General features: G+C 35.1%; 1 protein-coding gene across 1 annotated transcript; it reads left to right on the top strand.

Moving 5' to 3' along the window:
- The first annotated feature begins 1,250 nt into the window (after positions 1–1,250).
- Positions 1,251–2,762, top strand: LOC128563871 (Y-box-binding protein 1-like). The gene has a single exon (XM_053559383.1). The coding sequence runs from the start codon at positions 1,396–1,398 to the stop codon at positions 2,356–2,358; it is 963 nt and encodes a 320-aa protein (XP_053415358.1). The 5' UTR covers positions 1,251–1,395; the 3' UTR covers positions 2,359–2,762.
- The last annotated feature ends 13,741 nt before the right edge of the window (positions 2,763–16,503 follow it).

Genomic DNA, 16,503 nt, shown 5'->3' with positions numbered 1-16,503 from the left:
ACTACTATGGGGGAATAAACAGGGAATAGTCATTTGCAGACCCTAGAATAACATATAAACCAACCTATTGAAACAGATACAACTTTTAGCTGAGGGACCTGGTCTTAAACTCCTGAAGTGTGGGATATTAACTCTTGCTGTAATCAGTGAAGTTGTAGATTCTGGATCAGATCCTTGGTCATAGCTATATGAATATTTTAAGATCCTGATTGGCCATATAGTACAGTGTTTTCAACCTTTTTTATCTCACATCGCACTTGAACCTATGATTAATCTTCCATAGCACACTTACATTGTGTTGATCAAAAAGAAGAAAAAAAGAGTAAAAAAAAATAACATACCATGCTTTAAACTTCATTTAAGTAATAATCTTAGAAACCTAAGATCCTCTCACAGCACACCAGTGGAAAATCACTGATCTAGTATGTATTGATAAAGTATTTCTACTCAAGGGATAAAGAAGGAAAAGAAGGTAAAGGAGCAAAGAAAGAACAGAACAATTTTTAATATAGGAATGACAATATTATGCAAGTGAAGAAGTTATTCAGTTGTCTGTAGCAAAGAATAGTTTTTCAAAAATGTATCAAATAGTGAATATATATTGTGTTAAAAATATTAAAATTATTGAAAGCTGGAGTCCTGAAAATGTTTTTTTTAATTCTAAGATAATATGTTTAATATATTCATTAAAGACTCTTTAATATAAAATAGTAATTGGAAACTTAAAGTTCCAGAGGCATATTCTGGGAGTTGAATACAACATAAACAACAAATTATTAGTATCGAGCAGTGCCTGTGGCTCAAAGGAGTAGGGCGCCGGCCTCATGTGCTGGAGGTGGCAGGTTCAAACTGCAAAAAAAAAAAAAAAGAAGAAAATAAATAGAAATTATTAGTATCATTATTAGCATTGCCATTATTGACTATTGCTATTGTAATTAGAGGAGACAACTCAGAATCGTCTGAGAGTAATATTTAGGCTTTAGGATGAACATGAGATAAAAGTGGATAACAGTACAGATAAGTCATCCTCACAGAGTCAAAAGAAACCAGGAAAGACTGTTGGACATGCAGCTAAGATGGTACTACAAGCTGTGATTCAGTGGAAGCTTTACAAATACTCAATTGTTGATCTATTAATTGATACATGTAGATATAGATATTGGTAAAGATAAATTGATAACAGTGTCCCAACTGAGATACAATGAATGCAAATTTGGTAAAACCAGACTCAGAAGTATGCTTTTTAAAATATTCTCAGTTCGATCGGTAGCGGGAGCGGAGAGCAGACCCCAGAGAGCCCTGAGCAGCCCCACCGCCGCCGCCGGCCTAGTTACCATCACACATCGGGAGGAGCCGCAGCTGCCGCAGCCGGCCCCAGTCACCATCACCGCAACCATGAGCAGCGAGGCCGAGACCCAGCAGCCGCCCGCCGCCCCCGCCCTCAGCGCTGCCGACACCAAGCCCGGTACTACGGGCAGCGGCGCAGGGAGCGGTGGCCCGGGCGGCCTCACATCGGCGGCGCCTGCCGGCGGGGACAAGAAGGTCATCGCAACGAAGGTTTTGGGAACAGTAAAATGGTTCAATGTGAGAAACGGATATGGTTTCATCAACAGGAATGACACCAAGGAAGATGTATTTGTACACCAGACTGCCATAAAGAAGAATAACCCCAGGAAGTACCTTCGCAGTGTAGGAGATGGAGAGACTGTGGAGTTTGATGTTGTTGAAGGAGAAAAGGGTGCGGAGGCAGCAAATGTTACAGGCCCTGGTGGAATTCCAGTTCAAGGCAGTAAATACGTAGCAGACCATAACCATTATAGGCGCTATCCACGTCGCAGGGGTCCTCCACGCAATTACCAGCAGAATTACCAGAATAGCGAGAGTGGGGAAAAGAACGAGGGATCTGAGAGTGCTCCTGAAGGCCAGGCCCAACAACGCCGGCCCTACCGCAGGCGAAGGTTCCCACCTTACTACATGCGGAGACCCTATGGGCATCGACCACAGTATTCCAACCCTCCTGTGCAGGGAGAAGTGATGGAGGGTGCTGACAACCAGGGTGCAGGAGAACAAGGTAGACCAGTAAGACAGAATATGTATCGGGGTTATAGACCACGATTCCGCAGGGGCCCTCCTCGCCAAAGACAGCCCAGAGAGGACGGCAATGAAGAGGATAAAGAGAATCAAGGAGATGAGACCCAAGGTCAGCAGCCGCCTCAACGTCGGTACCGTCGCAACTTCAATTACCGGTGCAGACGCCCAGAAAACCCTAAACCACAAGATGGCAAAGAGACAAAAGCAGCCGATCCACCAGCTGAGAATTCGTCCGCTCCCGAGGCTGAGCAGGGCCGGGCTGAGTAAATGCCGGCTTACCATCTCTACCATCATCCGGTTTAGTCATCCAACAAGAAGAAACGAATATGAAATTCCAGCAATAAGAAATGAGCAAAAGATTGAAGCTGAAGACCTTAAGTGCTTGCTTTTTGCCCGTTGACCAGATAACTAGAACTATCTGCATTATCTATGCAGCATGGGGTTTTTATTATTTTTACCTAAAGAAGTCTTTTTTGGTAATAACAAACGTGTTTTTTAAAAAAGCCTGGTTTTTCTCAATAACGCCTTTAAAGGTTTTTAAATTGTTTCATATCTGGTCAAGTTGAGATTTTTAAGAACTTCATTTTTAATTTGTAATAAAAGTTTACAACTTGATTTTTTCAAAAAAGTCAACAAACTGCAAGCACCTGTTAATAAAGGTCTTAAATAATGAAAAAAATAAAATAAATAAAATAAAATATTCTCCATCACTTCTCAGCCTTTTGGCTAAGATCAAGGGTAAAACATTCTCCAGATATCCCAGCCCTTGCTCAGAAATACAATTACAATGATTCAATAATGCCTATAATTCACAGGGTGAAATTAAATGAGAATCAATTTAAGATAAGAGGCATGGAATTGCTTAAAATGCCTTTATATTATCCAATTATTTCAAGTCATTTTATATGAATAATAAAAAGAGCATTTAAAGTATATTATAACTTACTTTAACAATTATTTTTGCCTCAATGACATTAAGTTTTTATGATTTTTACTCCCTTAATATAAACTATTTTGAAAGAATTAAAGGATCTTATATACAAATGGAATTATATCTAACTCTGAATCATAATTACAGAGTTTGCACAAAGTCATTAACTTTAATAGTGAAACCTGAATAGTGCTATGAAATCAATTACTTTTATCTGCTGCATTTTAGCAATAATTTGTATCCTTTATGGATATGCCTCATTCTTGCATTTGTGAAAGATTTGTGATAAAATTAAATACATATTTTTATTTCACTTTATTGAAATTCTTAAAATATTTGTATATTTAGAGATCTAGATTTTTTATTAAATCACAGCTGCATACATTAATGCATTTGTGGAATTTAATGTGATAATAGGATATACAATGTGGAATGCTTGCATCAAACTGGTTAACATAACCATCACCTCACTTACTTGTTGTGGTAGGACATTTATACTCTAAAAGTAGACCTACCGTTTGATCCTGCTATTCCTCTACTAGCTATAAACTCAGATGATCAAAAGTCATTTTACAACAAAGAAATTTATACCAGAATGTTTATTGTAGCCCACTTTATAATCACCAAATCATAGAAGTAACCCAATTGCCCATTGACCCATGAATGGATAAACAAATTGTGGTATATGTATAACATGGAATATTATGCAGCTATGAAAAGAATTCTAGATCTTAACACATAAAATAATTAATTTAGTATGGATAACTATGCCACCATAATATCTCTATTCCACACTAATGGTGAAATATAAATAATTTCATTTTAGTAACTGATCAGTTATACTCTAAAGAAATTGAAAGGTTGATAGTATTATCTTAAAAGAAAAATATCAATAAATAACAACTTTCATGCTTATATGAAAGGAAATCCTAAAATAAAGATATCTTTATGCTGATTTGGTTAAAAACTTTAATAGTGATTGTTCAAGGTAAGATAGGAGAAAGAATGGACTGGGCAATATGCCAAGAACCTGAAACATGAATGAAATGGAAAAAGTCTAAAACATCCTCCTTGGCAGGCAACAGATGGGTTATCAAAATGAAGTAAAGACTCTTTTATTTATTCATTTATGTGTCATTCACTTAGTAATTCATTCATTTCAGTTCAGAATTGTAAACTTCTTAACAAATATTTATTATCTATAGCCAACATTTGGAATAGAAAGAAAACATTGTAGTGTCTAACATAAGAACAAAAGTGTATGCAGAAAACGTGTAAAAAGTCAGACAATTCATAAATGAAACTTAATGTGGCAAAATAAGAAATCAGTGGGAACAAACATGTAAGAAAGTTACTTAGAATTATATTTCCAGCAAAATTTGATATAATTTTCAAGGTGCAGGGTGATTTGTGTTGACATTAGGGCTCCATATGCTTAGTCTCCTCTCTATAACCTCATTTAAATGTATCTTAAGCATAATTATATTTTTTCTGTTTATTACATTAACCCCTAAAGTGTGAGTAGTTCATCAGTTTTGTTATGCCTTTTAATTTGAATCCCTTTATACTCTATTGAGATGCTACATTTAAACAAAGTTTATTTAGTTCTACTTGTAGTTTATGTTGTTTTAATATTTTTATTTTCAAGTGTGTGCTGATGGCAAGTTCATTTCTTACTTTCAGTAATTGGAACCAGCTGTAAACCAGCTGTTACCCACTTAATAATTCTATTCAGAAATTCAGGCATAATTTTATCTCATACTTTGCTTTTTTGATAATTTTTAAAACTTACTATTCCTGTTTTAAACTCATCCGCATTATTTGTATTTAATTTAATTTTATATAATTTCATTTGGGATTGTTTTAATTTACATGCAAAACATGATTCATAATTTTAGAAAGACCAATTCATATCAATTTTTAACTAGTTCAATAATAAAACAGTGGCAAATAAATTTATGCTTTCAGTAAACAATTATTAAAGGATAGTCTCCATTACATTTAGGAATATAGTAAATTTTGGCTTTTGCCAGGGTATTCGACATAAATTTTCAATTGCATTTAAAATTCAGCCTTTAGAAACCTCCAGACAGACACTTATTTTGACATCTTTTATAGCGTCATGGAACTTCTGCAGGATCAATTAAGCGATTGTGTAGTTTACCATCATTTCTTATAGGAAATGCAATGTGTGTAATGCAAACAAGATATGTCATTTTGATTTATGTTAAATATCTGAGCAATTTTTCATATGCATTGAAATTCTGAGATTTTTCTTGTTCTTTTATTAGTGTAGTGATCAGAATGAAAAATATTTCTATAATGAATAATCAATAGTGTCACGCAAATTCCACAATAGAGAACAAATGTGGCTCTAAGTGATTTAAGAATTACAAATATGTTCTATTTTGTTCAGATCCTACTATGTATGTCAGAAAATAATTATAACACCTCATATTTTAGCAACTTAGCAAGCCATAGTAAATTTTATTTTGTGGGACTTATACCTCTTTAGTTGTAGAAAAAATATATGACAAAAGATTTTGGAATTACTTTGTATAATACTAACACATGATGTGGAAACAAGATGAAAGAAACTATCACGGGTTTTAAAATATTGTTTAAAGAAAACATAGCCTTAATACTCTTAACTTCTAGACAATAACATCAACATACAGAGCTTACTATCAATCAGGGGCTGCTACAAAAGTAAATAAATGGATATGTTTCAAGAGCAAAAAAACCCTGTAGTATGATATATATTCTAAAGCTCTTCCATCAAAATAACAAATAACCCAATTTCAATATGAACAAAAGACTTGAATAGAATAGACATTTCTCCAAAGAAGACATAGAAATGGCCAGCAAGCACTTGAAAACATGATGAGCATGACTAAAACTCCAGGAAATGCAAAGTAAAACCCCAACAAGGTAACACCACACACCTCTTAAGATGGCTCTTCCCAATCAAGAAAACACACACAACAAATAACAAGTTTGTAAAATATGTGAAGAAATTGGAATCCTTGTACACTGTGGGGAAGAATGTAACATGGTGCAGTCAGTATGGAATACAGTACAGAGGCTCCTCAAAAACTTGAAAATGATATTACTAAATGACACACCAACCACACTTCTGGGTACATGTCCAGAAGAATTAAAATCAGAATCTTGAAGAGATATCTGCACTTGCAGCATTATTCTCAATGGCCAAGATATGGAAACAACCTAAATATCAACAGATAATTGGATGAAAAAATGTGCACATACACACCATATAATATTTATCAGCCCTAAAAATGAAGGAAATCCTGCCATATATAAAAACATGGATCAAACTGGAGAAAATGATGCTATATAAAATAAACCTTTTATGGAAAGACAAATAGTACTTTTAAGACATAATTCCATGTGTTTAAGATGGAGAATAGGCCGGATGTAATAGCTCTTTCTGCAATCCTAGCACCCAGGGAGGCAGAGGCTGGAGGATCCCTTGAGGTATGGAGTTGGAGACCAGCCTGAGCAACAGCAAGACCCTATCTTTACTAAAAACAGAAAAATTAGCCATGCATTGTGGCAGGTGACTGTACTCCCAGTTACTTGGGAGGCTGAGGCAGGAGGATTGCCTCAACTCAGGAGTTTGAGGTTGCTGTGAGCCTGGCCAACGGGGTGACACTGTGTCTTAAAAACAAAACAAAACAAAAAAATAAAAATGGTGAAATGTGTAGAAACAAAGAACAGGATCTGACTGCTAGGGCTAGATTAAGGAGAAAATAGGGATTTGCTGTTTAATAGGAATAAAGTTTCACTTATGCAATAAAACGTTCTAGATATCTGCCACTCAGCATTGTTTCTATAGTTAAAAATACTGTATTATACACATAAAATCTTACTGGGTATATCTCATATTGAGTGTTCTTAGCACAAATGGAGAAATAAGCAAATGTTATTTCCACTATGCTATTCTAAATGAAACTTGTATTCATAAAATGAAAACAGGTTTTGATGAAAATGTAAGATATTATTTTCTGGAAAGTCTATTACATTGCTCAATTGCTAAATTTCTAAATACATGATTTATGTATTAATTATTGTAAATAATTGTGTTAAGTTAGTATATGTAAATATATTTGAAATAAAAATAAAAGTGAAGGTAAAATCAGAAAATGAATAAAATTTCACATTATGTAATAGCTTTAATGAAATTCAATCATTACCATCATGAATACTTATTGTCTTAAAATAAAAAATAAATGGGAGTCTTTAGTTGGTAGTAGTCTGGTAGCCACATCATCCACAGTAATAACATTCACTGGAAGAGCAAGGTAAAAACTTCTTGATCGTTGGCTAACCTCACATAAAATATCTAAATTGGAGGTCATACTTGTAAATAGACTAAGGATTAATATCCTGCATAAATGAAGACCTAAAAATGGAAATTGAAAACCAATAACCCCATAGAAAAATAAGTAAGAGGTATTAAAAAAGGAAAAAAAACACAGTAAAATAAAAGAAAAGTGTATTTAATTTTACTCCCACTATGAGGAATGCCCAGTTAGGCCCATTGAAGGCGATTTTCCTTAGCAGTCAGGTTGTTGGTACACAATAGTTTGACCAAAAAACTGTAGGTGATTGAGAGGAAGCACAGGTAGGAGTGTGCAATGGTGCCAATACTGAGGAAAAGAGTAGATAAAAGAGGGGAGGAGGCAAGAGGATTGGTAAGCTCTCACCTAAAGGGTTATTTTATTTATTTTGCTTTCTATATAATTTAAGGGATAAAAAGTATTAGTCTGAAAGGTAGTATTATATTTTTGTAGTTTATAACTTTGGATTTTGTTTTCTACATAATTTAATAGACCAACACATTTAGAAATATTATTAAACTATTTTATGTGACACACAATGTGCAAGGATGTAATTATTTGAAATCAACAACCAAAAGGAATGGGAACAGAAATATTCAAGGAACAGAGCCTTGTATGTTAGTATAGTAAAGCTTGTGTAAATTCAAATTAGAGTTAAAACATTAGGATGTTAAATATAACCCCCATAGTAATCACAAAGAAAATAGATGTAGAATATCTATGAAAAAAAGAAAGAAATGTAAACATTCATTACAAAAATATTATCTAAACATAGAATGCAATGTTGGAGGAAATGAGGGACAAAAGAGCTATAAATATAAATAAAATATATATATTCAATATATATATAAAAATATATAAATTTTATTGAATATAAAAAATCAATAGCCGGGCGGCGCCTGTGGCTCAGTCAGTAAGGCGCCGGCCCCATATACCGAGGGTGGCAGGTTCAAACCCGGCCCCGGCCAAACTGCAACCAAAAAATAGCCGGGCGTTGTGGCGGGCGCCTGTAGTCCCAGCTACTTGGGAGGCTGAGGCAAGAGAATCGCTTAGGCCCAGGAGTTGGAGGTTGCTGTGAGCTGTGTGAGGCCATGGCACTCTACCGAGGGCCATAAAGTGAGACTCTGTCTCTACAAAAAAAAAAAAAAAAAAATCAATAGCCAAAGACAGAAGAAAATCACTCTGTATCAATAATTAAATACAAATTTATTAAAATCTCCAATTACAAGACAGAGATTTCCGTAATGAATAAAAGAAAAAGAAGATGCAATGATATGCTTTCTATGAAAGACTCAACTTAAATAAAAAGATAGAAATAGATTGAAAGTGAGAGAATGGAAAAAGATAATCCAAGAAAAATATAGTAAACAAAAGAGACTAGGATTGGCTAAGCTAATATTAGACAAAATGGATATTAAAAGGTTGTTAGATACAAGGAAGGTTGTTATAACATTAATAAAAATTATAAAGGAGCAGAAACATATAATTATAAACATTTAGACACATAATAACAATTAAAATATATTAAGAAAAACTGAGGTTAGACTTGTGAACTAAGATGTGATGGATTTTGGAGTATGTTCCGTGGGCTGATGAGAAGTATGTGTATTCAGCGGTGCAGCTTACAAGGGTACATGTGAAACTTAGTAAATGTGGAATGTAAATGTCTTAGAACAATCACTAAGAAAATGCCGGGAAGGCTATGTAAACTAGTGTGATGAAAATGTGTCAAATGGTCTATGAAACCAGGGCATGGTGCCCCATGATCACATTAATGTACACAGCTATGGTTTAATAAAATAAACTAAAATAAAATAAATTAAAGAAAAACCGACAGAATTAAAGGGAGAATGAGACATTTCTACAATAATATTAGAGAATTCAATAACCCTACTGTCAATAGTGGATAGAAAAAAACAACACAGAATAAATAAATAGAGGATCTAACTCAATGTAGAGATGTATATATTACATCTAACCAACCAGATGTAATATATACAAAACACTCTACCTAAGAGAAAGAGCAGCTACATTGTTAAGTTAACCTGGGGCATTTTCAAGGATATATTGAACAATAAATAAAATCTCAACAGATTTAAAATATAACTGTCATGCAAAGTGTCTTCTATTTATAAAATCTATCACTGTAGTAAATTAAAAATCATCCTTAATTTTTGAGTTTCATTATGATGCTTCTATATGTGTAATCATCCCAGGAAGTGCTTTTCAAATATAAATTTCCTAATATTAAACCAGAAAAATTTTGGACACTATTATTTTTAAATTGCTTTTCTGCTATCCACTATTTCTATTTTAAGACAACTCTCAAAAATAATATATGCCACTACTAAGAATTAAAGTTATGGGATTGTTTCTAAATGAATGCAAAAGAGGAAGGGTGATGTGGTCAATTTTTCTGTAATAAAGTGCAGTATTTTTGGAGTGAAAATAATGCCACATGGATTTTGGTTGGTTATTTGTTTTTAAGAAAGAAACCATAGTGAAGAAACTAAAATGAGTCCTCTTCTTAGATGCTTAAGATTGTTCCTTGCATCTTCTCAGACCACCATGGAATAAAAGTTGAACTCAGTAACAATAGGAATCTTCATACTCATACAAAAACGTGAAAGTTAAATAACCTTATGCTGAATGATAGCTGGGTCATAGATGAGATAAAGAGGGAAATTACCAAATTTTTGGAACAAAACAACAATGAAGACACGAATTATCAGAACCTCTGGAATACTGAAAAGGCAGTCCTAAGAGGGAAATTTATAGCACTGCAAGCCTTTCTCAAGAGAATGGAAAGAGAGGAAGTTAACAACTTAATGGGACATCTCAAGCAACTGGAAAAGGAAGAATATTTGAACTCCAAACCCAGTAGAAGAAAAGAAATAACCAAAATTAGAGCAGAATTAAATGAAATTGAAAACAAAAGAATTATGCAAGAGATCAATAAATCAAAAAGTTGGTTTTTTGAAAAGGTCAAAAAATAGATAAAACGTTGGCTAACCTAACCAGGAAAAAAAAGAGTAAAATCTTTAATTTCATCAATCAGAAATGACAAAGACAAAATAACAACGGACTCCTCAGAAATTAAGAAAAGCCTTAATGAATATTACAAGAAACGTTATTCTCAGAAATATGAAAATGTGAAGGAAATTGACCAATACTTGGAAGCAGGTCACCTTCCAAGACTTCGCCAGAAACAAGTGGAAATGTTGAACAGGCGTATATCAAGTTGTGAAATAGCATCAACCATACAAAATTTCCCTAAAAAGAAAAGCCTGGGACCAGATGGTTTCACGTCAGAATTCTACCAAACCTTTAAAGAGGAGCTAGTACCTATATTACTCAACCTGTTCCAAAATGTAGAAAAAGAAGGAAGACTACCCAACACGTTCTATGAAGCAAACATCACCCTGATCCCCAAACCAGGAAAAGACCCAAGAAGAAAAGAAAACTATAGACCAATATCACTAATGTATACAGATGCTGAAATATTCAACAAGATCCTAACAAACATAATCCAGCAACACATCAAATAAATTATACACCATGACCAAGTCAGTTTTATCCCAGGATCGCAAGGCTGGTTCAATATACATAAATCTATAAGTATAATTCAGCACATAAACAAATTAAAAAACAAAGACCATACGATTCTCTCAATCAATGCAGAAAAAGCTTTTGATAATATCCAGCATCCCTTCATGATCAGAACAGTTAAGAAAATTGGTATAGAGGGACATTTCTTAAACTGACAGAGGCCATCTACAGCAAACCCACAGCCAATATCATATTGAAGGGAGTTCAATTGAAATAATTTCTACTCAGATCAGGAACCAGACAAGGCTGCCCATTGTGTCCACTGCTCTTTAACATTGTAATGGAAGTTCTGGCCATCGCAATTAGGGAAGAAAAGGTGATCAAGGGTATCCATATAGGGTCAGAAGAGATCAAACTTTCGCTCTTCGCAGATGATATGATTGTATATCTGAAAAACACCAGGGATTTTACTACAAAACTCTTAGAAGTGATCAAGGAATGCAGCAGCATCTCAGGTTACAAAATCAACATTCATAAATCAGTAGCCTTTATATATAACCAACAATAGTCAAGCTGAAAAAACAGTTAAGGACTCTATTCCATTCACAGTAGTGCCAAAGAAGATGAAATATTTGGGAGTTTTTGTAACAAAGGACGTGAAAGATCTCTATAAAGAGAACTATGAAACTCTAAGAAAAGGAATAGCTGAAAATGTTAACAAATGGGAAAACATACCATGCTCATGGCTGGGAAGAATCAACGTTGTTAAAACGTCCATACTACCCAGGGCAATATACAATTTTAATGCAATCCCTAGTAAAGCTCCACTGTCATACTTTAAAGATCTTGAAAAAAATAATACTTCATTTTATAAGGAATCAGAAAAAAACTCAAATAGCCAAAACATTACTCAGAAATACAAATGAAGCAGGAGGGATCACGCTCGCTACCAGACCTGAGACTATACTACAAATCTATAGTAACCAAAACAGCATGGTACTGGCACAAAAACAGAGAAGTAGATGTCTGCAACAGAATAGAGAACCAAGAGAAGAATCCAGCTACTTACCCTTATTTGATCTTTGACAAGCCAATTAAAAATATTCAGCGGAGGGCGGTGCCTGTGGCTCAAGGAGTAGGGCGCTGGTCCCATATGCCAGAGGTGGCAGGTTCAAACCCAGCCCTGGATAAAAAAAAAAAAAAAATATATATATATATATATATATTCAGCGGGGAAAAGATTCCCTATTTAACAAATGGTGCTGGGTGAACTGGCTGGCAACCTATAGAAGAATGAAACTGGACCCACACCTTTCACCATTAACTAAGATAGATAGATTTTCACTGGATTAAAGATTTAAACTTAAGACACAAAACTATAAAAATACTAGAAGAGAGTGCAGCGAAAACCCTTAAAGAAATCGGTCTGGGCGAGTATTTTATGAGGAGGACCCTGGGGCAACTGAAGCTGCTTCAAAAATACAGTACTGGAATCTGATTATACTAAAAAGCTTCTGCACTGCCAAGAACACAGTAAGTAAAGCAAGCAAACAGCCCTCAGAACGGGAGAAGATATTTGCAGATTGTATTTCTGACAAAGGTTTAATAGCCAGAATCCACAGAGAACTCTAACGTATAAGCAAGAAAAGAACAAGTGATCCCATTGCAGGCTGGGCAAGGGACTTGAAGTGAAACTTCTCTGAAGAAGACAGGCGCATAGCCTACAGACATATGAAAAAATGCTCATCATCTTTAACCATCAGAGAAATGCAAATCAAAACTATTTTGAGGTATCGTCTAACTCCAGTAAGACTAGCCTATATCACAAAATCCCAAGACCAGAGATGTTGGCGTGGATGTGGAGAAAAGGGAACACTTCTACACTGCTGGTGGGAATGCAAATTAATACATTCCTTTTGGAAAGATATATGGAGAACATTTAGAGATCTAAAAATAGATCTGCCATTCAATCCTATAATCCTCTACTACGTATATACCCAGAAGACCAAAATTACATCATAACAAATATATTTGTACCAGAATGTTTATTGCAGCCCAATTCATAATTGCTAAGTCATGGAAAAAGCCCATGCCCATCGATCCATGAATGGATCAATAAATGGTGGTATGGGTACACCATGGGATATTATGCAGCCTTAAAGAAAGATGGAGATTTTACTTCTTTCGTGTTTACATGGATGGAGCTGGAACATATTCTTCTTAGTAAAGTATCTCAAGAATGGAAGAAAAAGTATCCAATGTACTCAGCCTATTATGAAACTAATTTATGGCTTTCACATGAAAGCTATGACCCAGTTACACCTAAGAATAGGTGGAAGAGGGAGAAAGAGGGGAGGTAGGGGGGAGGATGGGCAGAGGGACGGTGATTGGTGGGATTACACCTGCGGTGCATCTTACAAGGATACATGTGAAACTTAGTAAATTAGAATATAAATGTCTTAACACAATAACTAAGAAAATGCCAGGAAGGCTATGTTAAACAGTGTGATAAAAATGTGTCAAATGCATGAATTACCAGAACCTCTGGCATACTGCAAAGGCAGTCCTAAGAGGGAAATTTATAGCACTGCAAGCCTTCCTCAAGAAAACGGAAAGAGAAGAAGTTAATAACTTAATGGGACATCTCAAGCAACTGGAGAAGGACGAACACTCCAACCCCAAACCCAGCAGAAGAAAAGAAATAACCAAAATCAAAGCAGAGCTAAATGAAACTGAAAACAAAAGAATTATAGAACAGATCTATAAATCCAAAAGTTGGTTTTTTGAAAAGGTCAAAAAATAGGTAAACCTTTGGCCAACCTAACCAGGAAAAAAAAGAGTAAAATCTCTAATTTCATCAATCAGAAATGGTATGATTAAATAACAACAGACCCCTCAGAAATTCAAAAAATCCTTAACGAATACTACAAGAAACTCTAAGAAATACGAAAATCTGAAAGAAATAGACCAATACCTGGAAGTACGCCACCTACCAAGACTTAGCCAGAACGAAGTGGAAATGTTGAACAGGCCTATTTCAAGTTCTGAAATAGCATCAACCATACAAAATCTCCCTAAAAAGAAAAGCCCAGGACCAGATGGCTTTACGTCAGAATTCTACCAAACCTTTAAAGAAGAACTAGTACCTATACTACTAAACCTCTTCCAAAATATAGAAAAAGAAGGAATATTACCCAACACATTCTACGAAGCAAACATCACCTTGATCCCCAAACCAGGGAAAGACCTAACAAGAAAAGAAAATTATAGACCAATATCACTAATGAATATTGATGTTAAAATACTCAATAAGATCCTAACATACTGAATCCAACAAAACATCAAAAAAATTATACACCATGATCAAGTGGGATTTATCCCAGGGTCTCAACGTTGGTTCAATATACATAAATCTATAAATGTAATTCAACACATAAACAAACTAAAAAATAAGGACCATATGATTCTTTCAATTGATGCAGAAAAAGCTTTTGATAATATCCAGAATCCCTTCATGATCAGAACCTTAAGAAAATTGATATAGAAGGGACATTTCTTAAACTAATAGAGGCCATCTACAGCAAACCCACAGCCAACATTGTATTGAATGGAGTGAAATTGAAATAATTTCCACTTAGATCAGGAACCAGGCAAGGTTGCCCATTGTCTCCATTGCCCTTTAACAATGTAATGGAAGTTTTAGCCATTGCAATTAGGGAAGAAAAGGCGATCAAGTGTATTCACATAGGATCAGAAGAGATCAAACTTCCACTCTTCGCAGATGATATGATCGTATATCTGGAAAACACTAGGGATTCTACTACAAAACTTTTAGAAGTGATCAAGGAATACAGCAATGTCTCAGGCTACAAAATCAACACCCATAAATCTGTAGCCTTTATATATATACCAACAATAACCAATCCGAAAAAACAGTCAAGGACTCTATTCCTTTCACAGTAGTGCCAAAGAAGATGAAATATTTGGGAGTATACCTAACAAAGGATGTGAAAGATCTATACAAGGAGAACTATGAAAACTTAAGAAAAGAAATAGCTGAAGATGTTAACAGATGGGAAAAAATACCATGCTCATGGCTGGGAAGAATCAACATTGTTAAATTGTCCATACTACCCAAAGCAATATACAATTTTAATGCAATCCCTAGTAAAGCTCCATTGTCATATTTTAAAGATCTTGAAAAAATAATACTTCATTTTATATGGAATCAGAAAAAACCTCGAATAGCCAAAACATTACTCAGCAATAAAAACAAAGCAGGAGGAATCACGCTACCAGACCTCAGACTGTACTATAAATCGATAGTGATCAAAACAGCATGGTACTGGCACAAAAGCAGAGAAGTAGATGTCTGGAACAGAATAGAGAACCAAGAGATGAAGCCAGCTACTTACCCTTATTTGATCTTTGACAAGCCAATTAAAAACATTCAGTGGGGAAAAGACTCCCTATTTAACAAATGGTGCTGCGTAAACTGGCTGGCAACCTGTAGAAGATTGAAAATGGACCTGCACCTTTCACCATTAACTAAGGTAGACTCTCACTGGATAAAAGATTTAAACTTAAGATATGAAACTATAAAAATACTTGAAGTGCAGGGAAAACTCTTGAAGGAATCAGCCTGGGTGAATATTTTATGAGGAGGACTCCCCAGGCAATTGAAGCAGTATCAAAAATGCACTACTGGGAACTGATCAAACTAAAAAGCTTCTACCACAGCCAGGAACATAGTAAGTAAAGCAAGCAGACAGCCCTCAGAATGGGAGAAAATATTTGCAGGTTATACCTCTAATAAAGGTCTAATAACCAGAATCCACAGAGAACTCAAATGTATTAGTAAGAAAAGAACACGTGATCCCATCTCAGGGTGGGAAAGGGACTTGAAGAGATACTTCTCTAAAGAAGACAGACGCACAATCTACAAACACATGAAAAAAAGCTCATCATCATTAATCATCAGAGAAATGCAAATCAAAACTACTTTGAAGTACCACCTAACCCCAGTAAGAGTAGCCCACATAACAAAATCCCAAAACCAGAGATTTTGCATGGATGTGGAGAAAAGGGCACACTTCTACACTGCTGGTGGGAATGCCCACTAATACGTTCCTTCTGGAAGGATGTTTGGAGAATACTTAGAGACCTAAAAATAGACCTGCCATTCGATCCTATAATTCCTTTACTAGGTTTATACCCCAAAGACCAAAAGTTACAATATAACAAAGACATCTGTACCAGAATGTTTATTGCAGCCCAATTCATAATTGCTAAGTCATGGAAGAAGCCCAAGTGTCCATTGACCCACAAATGGACTAGCAAATTGTGGTAGATGTATACCACGGAATATTATGCAGCCTTAAAGAAAGATGGAGACTTTACCTCTTTCATGTTTACATGGATGGAGCTGGAACATATTCTTCTTAGCAATGTATCTCAGGAATGGAAGAAAAAGTATCCTAGTACTCAGCTCTGCTATGAAGCTAAATTATAGCTTTCACAGGAAGGCTATAACCCAACTGTAGCACAAGACTATGGGGAAAGGGCCAA

Source organism: Nycticebus coucang, chromosome 13 (assembly GCF_027406575.1).
Source record: "Nycticebus coucang isolate mNycCou1 chromosome 13, mNycCou1.pri, whole genome shotgun sequence".
NCBI classification, from domain to species: Eukaryota; Metazoa; Chordata; class Mammalia; order Primates; family Lorisidae; genus Nycticebus; species Nycticebus coucang.
The sequence above is the reverse complement of the archived record's forward strand: the minus strand, read 5'-3'. Positions and strand labels throughout refer to the sequence as shown.